We start from the raw sequence: 19,818 nt of genomic DNA on the forward strand, positions 1-19,818 counted from the left end.
AGTTCTAGCCAGAGCAATCAGACAACAAAAGGAGGTCAAGGGGATACAGATCGAAAAGAAGAAGTCAAAATATCACTATTTGCAGATGATATGATAGTATATTTAAGTGATCCCAAAAGTTCCACCAGAGAACTACTAAAGCTGATAAACAACTTCAGCAAAGTGGCTGGGTATAAAATTAACTCAAATAAATCAGTAGCCTTCCTCTACACAAAAAGAGAAACAAGCCGAGAAAGAAATTAGGGAAACTACACCCTTCATAATAGACCCAAATAATATAAAGTACCTCAGTGTGACTTTAACCAAGCAAGTAAAAGATTTGTACAACAAGAACTTCAAGACTCTGAAGAAAGAAATTGAAGAAGACCTCAGAAGATGGAAAGATCTCCCATGCTCATGGATTGGCAGGATTAATATAGTAAAAATGGCCATTTTACCAAAAGCGATCTACAGATTCAATGCAATCCCCATCAAAATACCAATCCAATTCTTCAAAGAGTTAGACAGAACAATTTGCAAATTCATCTGAATAACAAAACCCAGGATAGCTAAAACTATCCTCAACAATAAAAGGACTTCAGGGGAATCACTATCCCTGAACTCAAGCAGTATTACAGAGCAATAGTGATAAAAACTGCATGGTATTGGTACAGAGACAGACAGATAGACCAATGGAATAGAATTGAAGACCCAGAAATGAACCCACACACCTATGGTCACTTGATTTTGACAAAGGAGCCCAAACCATCCAATGGAAAAAAGATAGCATTTTCAGCAAATGGTGCTGGTTCAACTGGAGGTCAACATGTAGAAGAATGCAGATCGATCCATGCTTATCACCCTGTACAAAGCTTAAGTCCAAGTGGATCAAGGACCTCCACATCAAACCAGACACACTCAAACTAATAGAAGAAAAAAACTAGGGAAGCATCTGAAACAAATGGGCACTGAAAAAAATTTACTGAACAAAACACTAATGGCTTATGCTCTAAGATCAAGAATCGACAAATGGGAACTCATAAAACTACAAAGCTTCTGTAAGGCAAAGGACACTGTGGTCAGGACAAAACGGCAACCAACAGATTGGGAAAAGATCTTTACCAATCCTACAACAGATAGAGGCCTTATATCCAAAATATACAAAGAACTCAAAAAGTTAGCCCGCAGGGAGACAAATAACCCTATTAAAAAATGGGGTTCAGAGCTAAACAAAGAATTCACAGCTGAGGAATGCCGAATGGCTGAGAAACACCTAAAGAAATGTTCAACATCTTTAGTCATCAGGGAAATGCAAATCAAAACAACCCTGAGATTTCACCTCACACCAGTGAGAATGGCTAAGATCAAAAACTCAGGTGACAGCAAATGCTGGCGAGGATGCGGAGAAAGAGGAACACTCCTCCATTGTTGGTGGGGTTGCAGACTGGTACAACCATTCTGGAAATCAGTCTGGAGGTTTCTCAGAAAATTGGACATTGAACTGCCTGAGGATCCAGCTATACCTCTCTTGGGCATATACCCAAAAGATGCCCCAACATATAAAAAAAAGACACGTGCTCCACTATGTTCATCGCAGCCTTATTTATAATAGCCAGAAGCTGGAAAGAACCCAGATGCCCTTCAACAGAGGAATGGATACAGAAAATGTGGTACATCTACACAATGGAATATTACTCAGCTATCAAAAAACAACGAGTTTATGAAATTTGTAGGCAAATGGTTGGAACTGGAAAATATCATCCTGAGTGAGCTAACCCAATCACAGAAAGACATACATGGTATGCACTCACTGATAAGTGGCTATTAGCCCAAATGCTTGAATTACCCTAGTTGCCTAGAACAAATGAAACTCAAGACGGATGATCAAAATGTGAAGGCTTCACTCCTTCTTTAAAAGGGGAACAAGAATACCCTTGGCAGGGAAGAGAGAGGCAAAGATTAAAACAGAGACTGAAGGAACACCCATTCAGAGCCTGCCCCACATGTGGCCCATACATATAGAGCCACCCAATTAGACAAGATGGATGAAGCAAAGAAGTGCAGACCGACAGGAGCCGGATGTAGATCGATCCTGAGAGACACAGCCAGAATACAGCAAATACAGAGGCGAATGCCAGCAGCAAACCACTGAACTGAGAACGGACCCCCGTTGAAGGAATCAGAGAATGAACTGGAAGAGCTTGAAGGGGCTTGAGACCCCATATGTACAACAATGCCAAGCAACCAGAGCTTCCAGGGACTAAGCCACTACCTAAAGACTATACATGGACTGACCCTGGACTCTGACCTCGTAGGTAGCAATGAATATCCTAGTAAGAGCACCAGTGGAAGGGGGAAGCCCTGGGTCCTGAAGACTGAACCCCCAGTGAACTAGACTGTCGGGGGAGGGCGGCAATGGGGGAGGGTGGGGAGGGGAACACCCATAAGGAAGGGGGGAGGGAAGGATGTTTGCCCGAAAACCGAAAGGGAATAACACTAAATGTACATAAGAAATACTCAAGTTAATAAAAAAAAAAGAAATAAATAAAAAAAAAAAGAAAATATACCAGTTCTTCACTTGTCACTTACTGTGTGAAATCAAGCTCATCAGGGCTCAGGGAGGGAATGCGTCTGTTCACTTCCTGCTTTATCCCAGAGGGCTGAGGAGATGGCTCATACGTGCTGGGTAAATCATGAAGACTTGAGTTCAGATCTCTATCACCCATGTAGAAACTAGGCATGGTACATGCACATGTAACTGTGATATACGATGTAACTGTGATGTACGATGCTGGGGCTGGGGGAAGGACAGTTGGTTGCTAGAACTCACTGAGTCAAGCTGAAGCCATGAGCTCAAAAAAAAAAAAAAAAAGATGTGAACAGCAACTGAGGAAGATATATACACAAATAACACACACACACACACACACACACTTAAAATTTCTTATGCTGATGCTGTCTAATAACCAGTATGGATTTGCAAAACATGTTTAAACCTGGAGTACTTGTGCAAACTAAGTCAAGTTGCAAGCTCTCACTTCTGATAGTGATTGTCAATATTAAAAAAGTTATTCTCCCCCCTCTCTCTAATATATATATATGCATATATATGTATATATATGTGTGTACATATATGTTAAACATCCATATGCATTAATTATATTAAACTTTTTTGGGTTATTTTATGTGCTATATGTTTTGCCTGCTTGTATGTCCGTGTACCTCATGTATGCTGTGCCCATGGAGGCTAGGAGAGGGCATCAGATCCCTTGGGACCGGAGTAAACAGATGGTTGTGAGGGTTCCTGTGAGTGTTGGGAATTGAACCATGTCCACTGGGAGAGCTGCCGGTGCCATCTCTTCACCCCATTAATTAATATTTTACAAATAGGTGTATGATTCCATGTTTCTGGTTCTTTGGAAGTCATTTCTTTTATATTTAACTATATGAATTATAGTTTTGATTATTCTAGAAGTAATTTAAATACTCAGCTAGTTGTTTGTACCCTTACTTTTTCAGAATTAGAATACCACTGAGATCCTTACTATGTAGGAATCTTTGATGCAAATCTGATTTTCTTAGAATCTGCCAGATTGCTTATTACAAAGAATTGGGCTAATTTTTGTGTCTCTGAACAGGTTCTGAGTGTTCACACTATCTGCTTGTCTACAATAATCTTTGCATTTTAAAAAAGATTTATTTATTTTATGTATGTGAGTACACTGTCACTGTCTTCAGACACACCAGAAGAGGGCATTGGATCCCATTACAGATGATTGTGAGCCACCACGTGGTTGCTGGGAATTGAACTGAGGACCTCTGGGAGAGCAGTCAGTGCTCTTAACCACTGAGCTATCTCTCCAGCCCAATCACTTCATTTTCAACTTCATTAATTTTATTAGTGAAAACTGAATTCCCATTTTAAAAGTTCCATGAACTATCCAGAAAAGATTTTATTTTTATATTTTAATTTTCTATTTGTGTTTTTGTAGATGTCCCAGAATTAGCTATGTAAAACTGTATGTCTGTTTTTTGTGGGAGACATAAATTCAGTTTTTTTTAAAACTGATTTATAAAGTGTCTCCTTTTGAAGGAACTATTTTTGTTTTATTATAATTGTTAGATGTGGTACTTTCAGACTTGTTTTTTTAATGTAGCAGAAGTTAATATTATATAGTAGATGTGTGGTGTTTTGTTATATTTAGCTTAGTTACTATTGAGATTATCAAATCTTAATCTAATCCAATTTTCATCTATACCTTTATTCCCTTATACTTTAATATATATAATCCATGTCTCTAAAATTTCATTCATTTATTTATTTATTTTTAAATATTTTATTTATTTATTGTAGGTATATGAATATACTATAGTTGTCTTCAGACACACCAGAAGAGAGCATCAGATCCCATTACAGATGGTTGTGAGCCACCATGTGGTTGCTGGTACTTAAACTCAGGACCTCTGGAAGAGCAGTCAGTGCTCTTAACCGCTGAGCCATCTCTCCAACCTAAAATTTCATTTATATATGTGGTATAAAATACCCAAGGTCACACTATCACATAAAGTTAATAAAAAAACCTCTGTATTTTCAATGTCTTTTAGCCCAACTCCTTATATACTTCACCTGTATGAAAAACTCTTTGCAATTAGAATATGCGGCCTACAAGATGGCCCAGTAGTAGGTAAAAACATTTTCTGTGCAAGCCCAGTGTCCTGAGCTCAGTCCCTGGACCTCACACCAGCATCCTCAATTATCCTCCCTGCTACACTTGGACCACGGCATGTGTGCATCCTCCCTCACCTGTGAGCATGTGCTAGTGAACACACCCCCACACACATGCATGCACGTGTGCGAACGTACACACTTTCAAAACAGAAAGGGTGTGTAGTGCAGGGGAATGATTGCTGAGCATTTGTGTGAAGTTTGGAGAGCTTGCTAAGTTTCTAACCGTTTTCTCTCCTGAGGTTTGGTTTGTGCAATTCTCAGTCAGCTCTAAATTGGATGTAGGAAAGTGCTGAGCACACACCAGGGCATGGGTACTCGCCCTGTCTCCCAGCTTCCCAAAGCCTGACTTTTTCGTGGATTGTGACCCATGGTTCCCTTTGTCATACATTTTCAGAAGGCAAACTGGCAATCAAATTCTGTGGTAATTGTTTCCTTCTGTATGGATGTTTCCTCCCCAAACTGCTTGGCAAGGATAATGTTGGCTTCTAAAAGTATAAATGGGCCAGAAATTAGATGCCAAACACGTGGCCATAGTGGCCCTCCAGCTCCCATTTTCCAGAGTAGTCCTAACTTCAGGTGTCTTACCTTATTGGCCGTAATAATCCGAGTGCCTTAAAACAGGATCCTTTAAACTGCATTTTACAAATCATCTCTAACTGCCGAAAGCACAGACATCCTTTGTCAGACTCTGTGAGGTCAGTTTTGGGCTTTTCTGTAGTTGAATGATAGGGTGTAGCACGACAAAAACCAGTCCTATTTTAGACATACTAAATTAGAAGGAACTGACCCCACATCCCAGATCTCTGAGGAAATCTGGGCACTTATTTCTTTCTCTGAAGCTATTCCCTGGAGTATGTCTGTAGTCACTTGAATGAATTGCATTTCGACATGTACTAGGTGCTGGAAACGCAGCCGTGCCTGGCATAGACTCTGCTTTCAGGGTCTGTCATGGGGAGGTGGGCTGTGGATATGCAGAGAACTACTACAGTTTTCATATAGCAGTCTCCCAGTGGAGCATCCAGAGTGATCCTGCTTTGCTATATAATCCATCACCAGAGTGAGTACAGTAATCCTTTCTCATTTATTTATTTATTTATTTATTTATTTATTTATTTATTTATTTATTTATTTATTTATTTATAGTATAGTCCATTACTGTGTCCAACTAACCCAGGCCAACCTTTGCCACGTGTTTCTTTATAATTCCATGACTGTGGTAATGTTCCACAGGGGATGGCTCATGCTATGTTACCTGGGATGGCTACTTTGGATTTGGAGGACGAGGACCCAGGATGGCTTTACTCACAAGTCTGTCACTGCAGTGAGAGGGCTGGTGGCAGTTGGAGCTGTCTCCACAGGGTAGCTGGCCTTTGATGCAAGGTGATTGGGCCCTGGAGAGGAAGAACAGGAGCTGTCTTAAGCCTCAGACCCAGCATTGGCACAGTCGCTTCCATGGCGTTCTAGGGATAGCAGTGACCAGGCCAGCCCAGGGAGAGGAGCGGAATCTCCTAAGTGAATGGGAGGAGTTTGGAGTAGCCATCTGTGCTGTGTAATACTGATTCAAAAGGAAACAAGTATGTTTGAAAAGATGAAGAGGCGGGCGGGTCTCGTTAGTGTTGGTCACTGGTGAGGGCTGTCTGTTTAATCAGTTGTATTCGTGTGTGAGCTTTGTATGCCAGGCTCAATAGACTGTACCCAGCTCTGTGGGCCTCTCTTCCTACCGCTGTAGGTCAGTATGGAGATGCTGCTGTTGCCATGTTTTCATGGTGAGGTAGGAGCAAGCCTCCAGTCAAGGAGTTCACTGTGACATCTACTCTCCTTACTGAGGTCTCCCCCTCTCTTCCGTTCCAGGCACTAAAACGGCTGCAGATTTTAGTGATGGTACCTGTGAGTCCGGGCTGTCTCCTCCATCCTCCTGCTTGAACTCCATGCCTGTGCTCCATCTCATCGAGGACCTGAGACTGGCCTTGGAGATGTTGGCACTTCCTCAGGAAAGAGAAGCCCTCCTCAGCCAGATCCCTGGCCCAACAGCTGCCTACATAAAGGAGTGGTTTGAGGACAGCTTGGTGAGTTGGACCATGGCCTGATAAAGGGAATTGTGGGACATTAACTATGCAGCAATAGAATGGCACCAATGGCCAGAGCTGAGGACTTCTCTCTGCCTCTCCCAGCCCTGTCTTGCTTCCCATATAACTCTGGGCACATCCCATGGAGTAGTCCTCGGCAGGAGTAGAAAGCCTAGTCAAGATATTTAAGCTACTCATTCTGCCTTCTTGTGGTCTTCAATAACTCTCTTCTGAGGTGAGAAATCCAGGGTCAGATACACGATCCTTGAATTATATGTGTGTGTGTGACTTGCTGGACTCACTGAGTGGAGTCTTAAACCACAACCTAAAGCCTGCTGGCCTCATTAGTTTCTTTGTTTTTGCCCATGATTCTTGCCCTACAATTGTATTGTGTGTGTGTGTGTGTGTGTGTGTGTGTGTGTGTGTGTGTGTGTGTGTGTGTGATTTCTCTTGGTTAGGCCTGGGGACTTGCTGGGCTGTAGGGGAAGGGAATGAAGGATTAATCTGCAAACTTGCTATAGCTTTAGTTTATCATGTCAAGAGATGGAGAATTCATATTATCTGGGAATGGGTAAGAGGTGGAGCTAAGTTGGGATGTGGCTATTGGAGGGCTAGAGAGGCAGAGTATGCTAGGAAGCCAGACAAAGGATGAGGGGGAATGAAAGAGGGGTGCACTAGTGTGGCCACCTAAGCTAAAATTAAGGTTGAAGGCTGGGGTACAGTTTTCTAATACAGGACTCTAAAGCTAGAGCCCTGAAGATCTGTTCAAAATTAGAAAATGTGCAGGGACAGGGACAGGGACAGGGACATCAAATTGGGAGGGAGAGGTTGATGTTGGAAGTTGAGACATCCTTATCCATAAATTATGTCATTTGTGATTAAACAGCCTCCATCCCAGATGTCCTAGCCTCCTTTTTGTTCTAGAGGGATATGTCAGTGTATCTCATCCCATGCTGTCCTCAACAATGAACAGTCTCTCATTTTCATTGCATGGGTTATTCAATATTTTCATTATATAGGCTCCCTGCCTGGTGCCTTTGTCACGTACCCGTGTCAGGGTTGTAGGCAGTATAACGGTCTCCCAAAGATACCTTTGTAGCAATGACCAGAACCTGTGAGTATGTTTGTGACCTTGAACATGAAGGGGAAGTAAGATAGAAAACAGTTTCAAATGAACTGATCTTAAAATAGGGCATGTAGTTTGGACTGTCTAAGCGGCCCTATGTAACCACAAGAGTCCTTGTAAACACATCTCTTTCTGTTTTCTGAGTTCTTTCATGTTTCTCCAGAGCCGTATTTTTGCTGGCTCCCTTACAGTTCTGTCCAGAACCTTACCAGCACATGACCAGGAGAGTCATTGACAGTTCTTTCTTAGCAGAAGTCCTGTCTGACCATAGCTCAGCCGTTTCTTGTCTGTGTTCTTCACTGTGCAGTTTACAGTGAGCATGTGTCCCTTGGTCAGTTATATGAATGTGCCTCCGTTTACGCGACAGTCTTTCTAATACTGACATTTAGATTATTTTAAGTCTCTCACCATATGGGGCATTGCTGTTGTGACTATCCTTTTCTGGCTCTAGGATTTTCTAGAAGTCTTAATTGCAGAGATCAACTAGGGTCATCATTTAAAATCTACAATGTCCAGTTAAACTTGATTTCAGATAAGCAGTGAGTAAGGATGGTCAGGTATGCCGTAAGCAGCTGGCTAACCTGGCAACCTGTAATCCAAAAATGTTAATATGTTTAAGCCTTTGACACAATTTTCCAAATCTCTTTTCAAAAGAATTTCTTGGTCTTTAATTTCATTGGCTGAGTTTGAAGCGAGTCTTTTCCATGTTATCCTGAGGTCAGAAATAATCACCAAGATTGAAAGGTGGTTTTAGCAGTTTCATAAGGGGAAAAGGTTCACTGCTGTTTTGGGTACATTTCTTTACTGAGAAGGCTAAACTTTTTGAAATTAGTTTATTAGTATTCTCTATAGTTTCCAAGCTTTTAATTTCATATCCTGCATGAAAAACATTTCACGTATATACATGGTCACATATGAATTATTTTACTAATATAGGTAAAGTATGAAGGTAAGATGTTCAATTGGAGGATTTGAAAGGATAAGGCCAAAAAATAATCCTCTGTGTTCTTCCCCTACACCGAGATGCCGCCTTAACCCCTGGGCATGTCTGTTCTGCCCTCTGTTCATATCTTGCACTCATTTTTCTTTTGGTGTTTTGGTTTTCCATAATGAAATGATCTTTTATTTTACTCCAGTGTGTACTTTCCTAAGTGCTATGCTCTTCAAGCCATGGGGTTTTAGAAAATGGTGGCTAACGCTATCACTCAACTCTGGGTCTCTTCTCTTCCTTGTAGCCCTACAAAGGCCTGACTTAACCTCACATCGATTAGCGAGGCGCCTGTTTCTCCATGTACTAGGTTTGAGTGCTATGTTACAGTTCACTCAGATTCATCGGCATTTTTAATGTGTGACATGAAAAACACTCATTAACTTTTAAAATATTTTGGGGAAATATATTAAAAATAATTGTATTCCCAATTCAGTTGATGTGGTACTTGGGGAAACAGCTTGTGTTCAGGTTTGCACAGATGTTAGGAGCAGATTATTTACAGTGACTGCAGGAATCCACTGCCTAAGAAAAATTTCCCCAAACGCTATTGCGTTCATAAATCTTTTAGAGTAATTATTCCCATCAACCACCTCTGAATGGTGTCCTTTTTGGGGGTCAGAAGTTCACATAAACATTTCAAGAAGCCAGAGCTGCATGTTAGGGTTTGATTCTGAGCAGAAAAGGCCGGTCTGCTTTTCAGGTCTGGCTGACCTAAGGTCAGTTTACATTCTACACACATTCCACACTAGCTCTTCTCTGTACAGCCACTAAGTACAGAGCAGCCAGCAGGTCACTAGCTGTTCCAGAGTGGTCCTTGTGGCGAAAGACTGTGGTCTATTTGGATAGGAGTTTGTGAAAAAATAAGAGATTTCAGATCACACATTAAACTATGTTGATTTGTTAAAGTTTAAAAAGCTTTGCTTTAATCACCAAGACTCCACTTGATTTTAATTTAAAATTCCTTTTTGTTTTAGACACGGTCTTTGTTTTCCTGCCTGGCCTGGGGGACTTTCTATGTAGACCAGGCTAGTCTTGAACTCATAAAAGTCTTCCTGCCTCTGCCTCCTGAAAGCTGGGACTAAAGGCATGCGTCATCATACTTTTCTTTTTTTAAAGACTCTGAGGTAGATTAGGATTAGTGTTGGAACGAGAGACACAGTTTGAGGGACAAGCCAGGATGGACCTGCACCTCCTGCTCAACACAGACTGTGCATTGTATGTGTTCCATTCCCTCCCACAGACAGTCTGGCTTTGTCACATACCTCAAAGTTCCTGTTTTGTTGAAATGTTAGCCTGACTCTGTCCAGCTCTGCCATACAACATCACTATCTGCTGGGGTACTTTCTCCAACAAAGCAGTGTCAACAGTAGGGTTTAGATCACTAGAAACCTGTGGAGAGGCTGGGCATGCCCATGTGAAAACACTGGCTACAGATGACCTCGGAGCCTCTGGTTTCTCTCATCTTTCTGTCCTCCATCTCCCGGGACTGAATTTTCCTCAGGTGTGTCCTTTAATGGCTAACAAAGCTCTGGCATGTACCTTCCCTCAGGAATACAGCTCTGTCCAGGGTTGATCAGCATCTTTTGACCGGTATGTCCATCTTAATTTATTTTTAATTATGGGGAGAAATGTTTTTCTGAAATCCTCCAGCATATTTCCCATTGGTCTGTGGCCAAGATGATTCTAAAGCATCAGAGGAGTCTGGGAAGGAAAAGTAGGGCATTAGACCAAGGACAAGTTGGGTACCCCCCATGAAGACATCCAACATTGCAGATTTGGAGAATTTTGAATTTTAGAGTTTTTGAAATTTTATTTTACATTTCTTGATTAGGTATGCTTAGCCAGTAGATTCTATGTAAATGATAATAATACCTTTAAAATAAAAAACTAATATTTTGCCAGTCCAAAGCATTTCAGACCAGCAAAGTTTACTTGACATTGACTTCAGTTTGTCATAAGTAGTCCGAGGTGAGCTGGGGCCTAGCTTGCAGAAGGTAGCTGCTGTCAGCAAAGAAAAGAGTTGAGGGAAAGAATGGCCGCTAGGAAGACATCACAAAAGGTCTGTGGCAAGTATGTCTGTGTGTATATATCTATGTGTATGTGTTTATTCTTGTTATCTTACGAGTAATTTCTACGCTTTCGTTTTATATTTTATTTTTGATATAGGCTCTTAGTAGGTGTGTACCTAGGTTTAGGTGATGCTGGGTGTCAAACTCAGGACCTGGAACATACTAGCAAACACTTTATCAGCTGAACTACAGTCCTCTCACTCTCCTTTGTTAAAAAAACAAGACGAAACCTCTTTCCCAAAGCAAAGAGTCTCATTGACTTGTTAAATAATGTTAGAGCTAAATCCTCCAGGAGCATAAAAATACTAGGTGCCAATGAAATAGAAATGTAAAACTTTAAAACAATTATATTTCTTTGTGTGTGTGTACCTGCTCATGTGTGAGAGTGTGTGCATGCCATAGCATGTATTGTGTGTGTGTACCTGTTCATGTGTGAGAGTATGTGCATGCCATAGCATGCATGTGGAGGTCAGGGAACAACCATGGATGCTGGTTTTCACCTTCTGCCTTGTTGGTAAGACAGTCTTTCTTGTTCGTTACTCGCTGATAGTCCAGGAACTCCCAGCCCATAATATAACAAGGGATTCTCCTGTTTCTCCTGCCTCCATTCTTACCATAGACATACCGTGATTACAGATGCTTCCCACATCTGGCGTTTTCGTGGGTTCTGGTGGTCTGAACTCAGGTCATCGTCTTGCACACACAGAAAGTGCTTTCCTTCATTGAGCTATCTCCCTAGTCCAAACACAGAACTTCTCACAGAGCTGTGGATTAGCTGCCTTTATGTTATAGGACCCCTGCTAAGACTCACTGTGGTCTGGCCAGAGAGGAAGTGTTGTGTCATGAGAAGTTTGGTCTCCTGCTGCTGGTATTCTCCAACAGTGCTGAAGTGTTAGACACCATAGGGTCCCTAAGATAAAGGGGCTTGGTAGAAATGTAGCACTGGGAGTGGGGGCATGACTACTGATTAGAATAGGACAAATTGACTAGTACAGGCCTGCCTTTCCTTTATGTCTTAGAGGAGAGGGCACTCCTGGGCCTGCTGCATCAGAGTGGATAGCTGGGTGTGTTTGAGCACAGGGCTTGTTCCTGCAGGGCTGAGACACTGCTGTAGCAACATAGCCAGCAAGAATCCTGTTGGTCATATTCTGCCAAGATTACCTCAAAGAGCAACAGACCTGCCCACGATTAATCACTGCTGAGCTATAAATTTCTAGAGCTCTGTGGCCTAGACCCTTGCCTTGCCCCTTGGCAATGCATAGGATAAGAAGTGGGCTCCAGACTTGGATGGGCATATGTAGGGCTCTCTGATCTAAGGTCAGTGAAACAAGGAGCAAGAGATTGGGATTTCCTTGGAGAGTGGATTTACAAGGCCTTTGTACAATTTCTCAGAGTCTAGGGCATGCTGAGGTTGCCTGCAAAGGGGATTCAGTGAGGGGCTTCGGTCCTGTCTTGTAGGCAGCAGAAATGTTAACCTGGGAGATAGGTCTCTCATCCTGTATGTCTGGTGGGCGGTATGATGCTGGGGTAGGTGCTCACCGAGGATGCAGCCAGAAACCCCTGAAAGCCTGGAGCAGTCTGTCTTGTGATTGAAATGGAGGTGATTTCGAGATAGGGCAACTTCCTTTTCTTTGTGCTGTGGTGAGGTGCATATTGATGCTGTTCAGGAGGGTAGAGATAAAGAGTTCCTGAACCTCACCAGACAGTTCTGAAGCCAAGAAAGGAGAGAGATGTTTCTTAGAGGCCTGACAGGTAGCACAGGCAAGAAGGGCTTGGTGCTACTAGGTGTGCTTCTGAGACTTGTGGCTGCACCTCAACAGGACTTTCATGTGGTCTGCAAGGGGCGTGTCGACTTTTCCACACTTGCTTGGTTGGCAGGGTAGTTTTCTTGATGTGGTCAGCTTGGCTGTGTGTGGAGCCTTCTAAAGAGATTAGCCATGCAGAGTGGAATGTTCAACTAGGGGTAGAGACCCGTTTACTAGTGTAGAACTGATGTGAACCCCAGAGCAAGTAGTGTTCAGATAAAGCAGCTCTGGGTGTTCCTCCACCATTCTGGTACACACACCCCTCTTCTGCCAGCAGCTGGTATATCCTGCTGGTTGATACTGTGGATATGGGCCAAGGAGATCCTTGGTGAAAGTTCAAGATGAAGTCAGAGAAGGGGCAGGGGAGCCCAGCAACAGCAAAGCGAGGGCAAGTCAAGGCAGGATTGTAGGATGTGAGCCAGTGGTTGGCAGAGACGCTTGCTCCAAGAGACGGCGTTCTCTTTGGAACTGGAGACATGCACACCCCCAGGCCCCACCCTGGGAACCCAAGCTTTCCTTTGCAATTCAGCAGCTGTCCAGGTCGTTCAGCCTAGGCACCTGAAAGCTAGCTGAACCAAAGCAAGGTGGTTAGGAGGTAGAAACGTTTAAAAGGCCAGTGCTAGGCTCTCTTCTGTTCTCTGAGACTCAGTTTCCTACTGGAAATATCAGCTTAGTTTTGGTAACAAGATATGACCTAGATAGATATAGCCCATCTTTCCCCCCCCCCCTTCCTCTCTTTCTTCCTTTCCTATATGCATGTATACATGTATGTATGTATGTATGTACGTATGTATGTATGTATGTATGTATGTATTATGGAAAAGGGTTTCATGTCCAGGCTGGACCTTTACCTCACTGCACAGCTGTGAATTAGCTTAAAGTTTTGATTTTCATGCTTCTACCTCTTTAGTGCTAGGGCTAGACTCATGTCACCATTCCATGGTGGGGATGCCAGGCTTTGTGTATGGAGAACACTTTACTAACTGAGCTGTATCTCTAGCCCTGTAGGTAAGCATTTTGTCCAGTGTTTACTCTGGGGACTGGAGCAGCAGGCCTCCCTTAAAATACCAGCCTTGATCTTAGTCTACATGTCTTAATTTTCAAAATGGAGAGAGTTTAGGGAGCCTCAGCTGAGGCCTGCGTCTTGAGAACTGTGTGAAGACCTGTCTCGTGTGGGCAGCCTCAGCTGTACATTCTGGGAGGTTCCCTGTGTGCACCTCTCATAAGCGAGTCAATGCAGGCCCCTCGCATAGCTTTTGAGCTAGTCTTCAACAAAGAAAGAGGAAAACCTTGGCGGGGCCTGGCTTGTCACAGGTGGTGGCTCCTTCCGTGGCAGCTCCTCATACAAAGCTGTTTTTCTCCTTGCCCCATTCACTTTGCAGTTCTTCACTTGGCCAAAGAAGCAAATCTGTTTTCCATATTGGAAAACAGGAGAGGTAGGAAAGAAAGCTGTCTCCTGGATGACAAAACACGTGAGCTTGGGTTCCTCTTGCCGGGTGGGGGTGGGGGTCCATTTCTGTCACTGTTCTCCAGCCTCCAGCAGGACCAAAGTACCGGGCTGGGTTGTTTATATTGAACATTTTTACATTGTTTTGTACGCTGTACAAAACTACAGGCTAGAGATTGGTAGGAAAACCTTTCCTTTGGGATTTAAAAAGAGAAGATTGATTGAGATGCCACTCAGTGGCTAATGGCTTCATAGTAGTGTGCATACAGGAGGCCTTGGGCTTGGTTGTCAGTGTATGTGTACACACACACACACACACACACACACACACACACACACACACACACACGGGTTGGAGGATACTTAGTTTTGTAGAACAAAAAAGGCACAGCATATGTGAGCTAATTTCCAGTATGTTTCCTTTCTCTCCAATGGCAGGAATAGTGCGTGCCATAGAGTGAGCTCTCAGAAACAAGGAGAGATCAGTCTCCTCCTGCCCGTTCGGTGGCCAGGCCCAGGTGGACGTGTGCTGTGGTGCTACTTTATCCATGTGCAGTACCTCAAGAAGCCAGTAGGTGGCAGGCAGGGACAAAAGCTAGAATGTCTAAAGGCCAAGGACTAGGAATCAGGTAGTAGGTTTTATAAGAGAAAATAGTTTGAATTTTTTTCTTTACTTTCTTCTTCCTGTGAGGCTGCCGAGTAGTGCATTTGGGTCAGTCAAAAGCAAGAGTCATTTCTCATTTTCTTTAGGAAACATTGGACAAATAGCTGGCAGGGAAGGGTCCATTTGTGGAGCTGGGAAGGAGAGAAGGGCTGCTGAGGCCTGAACCTAGGAGCATAGGTTTGACCTTTCCTTTGTTAGTGGCAAGAAAACCTCTCCAGGCTCCTGGACCCTTTTGCCATGGCCCAGGAGGATGGTGCTTCACATTCCAGGAGGCATTTCCTGGGCCACATGGTGTCTGTCTGCGCTGCCCTAGAAACACTCCTCGTGCCTTGGGGGCTTATGAACACAACTTTTCCTGGCATAGCAGCTAACATTTGTGGGTCTCTCAGTTACTGCAGATTTAACAGTATTACTTTTTTCCCCCCTTGGGTTTTTATTGCTTCCCCCACCTCCCTAACTAAGCAAGTAAATTCTAGCAATCTGGATCCTTTCAGGACCTGACCAAAGAGAGTATTCCAGCCCGAGGGAACCAGTGTTTATAGATGGCCAAGAATGTACAAACACTGGTGAAATGGCAAATAAATCTTTCCCTCTGAATTTCCTGCTTCAGGCCCAGGGGACGTGGTAGGGGGTGTTGCCAGATTAGCATGACTTGAGGTCTAAGCATGTAGACACCCACTTAGCCTCAACCCGCAAAGAGGGCCTGTGAGATAGACTGCCCAGAGCCTTCTGCCCCTTCAGCACTGCTGTGGCTAGCCACAGGATGCATTCTCCCAGTTCTAACTTCTTTGAGGAACTTCTGAAAGTGGGTTCCTTATTTTGTACTTCTTCAGGTGTGGTCCTGGGACCAGCCATGTGAGTATCTCCCTGGAAGCTTCTTAGCAACGTGCAATTAGATCCAGGTTCCATTTCTACCCTGCTGGTCCGACTTGGCATTTTCATTACAAGCCCCTCCAACCCAGGAACTCATTAGAGATGGGGAAGCTTAGCACTATCCCACTGGCTTGTGAACTTTGCCCAGTATTTGGCCTATTGCCTGTTTATTATGCCCCTGGATCAGCTAAGAATGATTTTTTTTACATTTTAATAACTGAAGAAAAATCACAAGAGTATTTTATGATGTGGAAATGATAAAAAAAAATCAATTTTCTGCACTTATAAATGAGGTTTTACCGGCTCAGCCACAGTTTAGTTTAGCATTGGCTGCGACTACTTTCATGCTACAGATAGCAGTCAAGTATGACAGAATTTGTCTCTTGTCCTGATGCCCCCTGCACCTCCATGAAGGAGCAGTACGGTACAGACATGAATGCACCCCCCACCTCACTGAAATATCAAGGGCAAGCTAAGCCCAAACTCAGGCCAGCTAAGCCAGGCTGTTCCCGTGTGTGTGTGTGTGTGTGTGTGTGTGTGTGTGTGTGTGTGTGTGTGTGTGTGTGACAGAGAGAGAGAGAGAGAGAGAGAGAGAGAGAGAGAGAGAGAGAGAGAATGTTTGATACTATGATAAAAACCAGCTTTAGACTCATAGAGAGCCATGGGGAGTTGATGCTTTGTATATATATTATGAATGTTATGAATGCATTTATGGGCTTATCTGATTTATTGAAATCTGTAGACTACCAAAAAGGCACCCCTGACCAGGATGGCCTTTGGGGTGGGTGTGGCATAGTTGTGTTCACCTGCAGTACTGTGAGGGAGCTCTAGCTGAGCTCCTGGGGGTTCCTGGAGTTGTAGGTACCTAAAGTTCCTATGTTCAACTATCTCAGATATCCCCAGTCCTGTCCTTCCTGTCAGCCGCGCGTGCATGCTCTGCTCCAGATCCTTTGGGGTGTGATTTTGTGGATTCAGGGGCTCAAGTGCAATAAATAAAACATGCCTTGGTGTGTTCCATGAAACAGTTAGATGCGGGCAAGAGCTGCTGTTTTCAGACATCTAAAAGTGCCAAAAGTTTAGCCGAGCTCCCCGGCTTCTCTCCCTCTCCTTTCCTCTCCACCAGCCCTGGGCCATCAGACACCAGTTGAGTTACTAGGCAAAGAGGCCATTACACCCTTATTTTTTTCTAAGTAGAATATTAGTTTTTGCTAGTCTCTCTGTTTTGAGCCTCATTCTTTCATTCTGAGAATGCTCAAACCCTTTCTGTGTAACAAGAATTTAACTAGGCATGAAAGTTAAAAGAAATTAGAAATAAGATACACTTCGCACAGTCTGGGTCTGGTGCAGTGGAACCTTGTCAGCTGTGGTTTGCCGTGGACTGGAAGTCCCTAGGGTCTGGGGAGGAGCACTCTAGTCAGCGATGGGAGGCTGGGATGTATTGGGAAGGAGTTGAGGAAGAGTAGTCAGGGGATGCTCTCCGTCCTGCTGCATCTGAGCCACGTCTCCCAGGAGCTAAGTTAGTGGTTAATGAGAAGTAGCTTCTTACAGCTTCATTCCTGACTTTCTTCTAGCAAAAGTAAAGGCAGGCACTAAGCCCCTCTGTGGGAAGCACAAGTTTCCCTTATCCTCAGGGAGTGGGATATCACTCCAAATCAGCTCCCTAGCCTCTGCACACCTTTATTATTACGTACCGTGAAAGATAAGTCTTTATCTACTCTGGGCAGGGAGTTCATTTCATTTGTCTTGGTGCAGAGCAAGTGTTAGCTTACCTTCTTCATTTGACTTTGCCAGGTTCCTAGACTCTGTGTGTGTGTGTGTGTGTGTGTTATATACATACACATACACACACACACATATATATACATACACATACACACACACATATATATATATATACATACACATATATATCGCCTCCCTATCTCTGTATTCTTCACACATTGTACTGAGGTCCAGTCGAAGAAAACAACATTGGGTGAGGATGGTGGCTCTTAGGCCACACTGGGACTAGACCAGGGTAAGGGGAGGGATCCAGAGATCACAGCAGGGCAGTTGGCAGGGCAGTAAGCCTGCTTTTTCCTTCTGCCCTCTGATCTGGGTGTGTCTGCAGGAATTTGCTCCTCCCTTCATGCCAGCTGCCTGCTAGAGCCTTCCTCCCCTGGCCTCTGATCTGTGGCTTTGCTGCTAGCCTTATTTGTGCCCTGTTTTTCTGGCTTGGCTTGTGTGCAGTAGTGAACATTAATGTCATGTTGAGGGGCTGTTGGCGCTCAGTGGAGTCTTTGCTTTATGCTGGGATTTCCAGGAAAGATACCGGAAGGCCTTAGCAGTCACATGATATGCGTCTGCAAGTCATTCACGACAGAGAGCTGAGTACAGAGCCTTTGCATGTAACCACCATTCCCACTACACCCACATCAAAGATCACTTTCATAATCTGTCATAGCCAAAGGCCACACATTAAGGGTTGGGCAAGGGAGAAAAGCTGTGTTAAGGGGAGCTCTCAAAGAAGATGTTAAAGTATGAGGAAAGGAGGTGTGGCATCTGGAGAGTCTTAAAGGGGCACCCTGGAGAGCCAGCATGTGACCACTCCGAGCTTTCCTGGGCTAACTTCTTACCTGCAGCCACTCCCCAAGTCTCTATCTCCCTGCTCTCTAAAGCAGGTCCTACAGAAGTGAAGATAGCCAGGAGGCAGTGGGGGGGGGAAGTTACTGAAACAGTAATCCCTGGGGTGGCATGTGACCTGGAGGACCCTGGCAGTAGTGGCTCACAGCCCAGAGCAGCATTCCCTGAGGGAGCCAGTAGTAAAGGTCTTGAGCTTGTAGCAGTTGGTCTCTGGATAGTGCCAGCAGTGCAAATGACAGCAGTCACCCTACCTAGGCCTGGCACATCTCTGAGCCCAGAGCTGGGACAGGAGCTGGTTCTAGATCTATCCTTTTTGGAAACCCAGGCTTTCATGGGGGCACAACCTATGGCCTATCTAAAAGGGTAGGTGTGGGCTTCAAGGATGGGGCCCCTCTCCCTCTGTCTCTGTCTGTCTGTCTGTCTGTCTGTCTGTCTGTCTGTCTCTGTCTGTCTCTGTGTGTTTCTGTCTATCTGTCTCTCTCTCTCTGTGTTGGGGGTGTGGGTGTGTGTGTCTGTGTGTGTCTGTCTGTCTCTGTGTGTTTCTGTCTGTCTGTCTCTCTGTGTGTGTGTGTGTGTGTGTGGGTGTGTGTATGTGTGTGTGTGTCTGTGTGTGTGGGAACCAGCAGGCTCCTTGGGGAGTGGTGCTTATTTTTAGTTGTCTCCCAAGTCCCAAATAAACTGAGAGCAGCTGGGAGCCTATGGGTAAATGCAGAGTGAAGCAGAGACAGGAAATCGGGGGCTCTCGGTAATGAGTTCCAGCCACTCCAGAAAGGGGAAGCCAGACAAGGCATTTTCTTCCGGACTGTTTCCCTCTGGCAGGCTCTGGTATTATCACTGAGAAGGTTCCCATTGCCCATGTGTGAGTGAGTGTACGCGTTCAAGTGTATGTGTGTTTACAACTTCTGCCTCCCCCTTTTGATGAGGTTTTATTGCTCCGAAGGACTGAAAGTCGGTCCTGGTCTGTGTGTGTGTCTATGTGTCTGTGTGCCTGCCTGCCTTCTGTGGGGGCGGTGGGGGAGGACCCTGGAGCAGCACCGTCAAGTCTGAGTCTTGTGTATCTGAGCCGTTTAGGGGAAGAAAGGCTACAGGACCCAGGCCAGCGGAGAAGTGGGGAAACTGGAACACAGCTTGCTGTTCCTGCGGGGGAGGGGGCGGAGGCAGGGAGGAGGAGAGGGCTTGAGCTCCAGCCAGAAAAGAGGGCTTTTTCTCAACCAAGGACTCTAACTGCTGACATGGGTACCCAGAATGGATGGGGACATTGATGTTTACAAGCATTTCTCGTGGCTGAAGAGGGTAAGTGACTGGCTGCTTTGTCTGGGTCTATCTGGAGATGAGTAAGGGAAGAGGCACTTTGGGGTGTTTTGGTTGTGTGTGTGTGTGTGTGTGTGTGTGTGTGTGTGTGTGTGTGTGTAATAGGGGGAGGTATTTGTCCAGTGAGCCCTATTGT

General features: G+C 44.4%; 1 protein-coding gene across 1 annotated transcript in view; it reads left to right on the top strand.

Moving 5' to 3' along the window:
* Nucleotides 1–19,818, top strand: part of Ppfibp2 (PPFIA binding protein 2) — a 149,196-nt gene that overhangs the window by 56,332 nt on the left and 73,046 nt on the right. The window contains exon 3 of the mRNA XM_032893203.1: nt 6,560–6,774. Coding sequence (XP_032749094.1) covers nt 6,560–6,774 — 215 coding nt within the window. The remainder of the gene's footprint in view (nt 1–6,559; nt 6,775–19,818) is intronic.

This window comes from Rattus rattus, chromosome 2 (assembly GCF_011064425.1).
Source record: "Rattus rattus isolate New Zealand chromosome 2, Rrattus_CSIRO_v1, whole genome shotgun sequence".
Classification (NCBI taxonomy): Eukaryota; Metazoa; Chordata; class Mammalia; order Rodentia; family Muridae; genus Rattus; species Rattus rattus.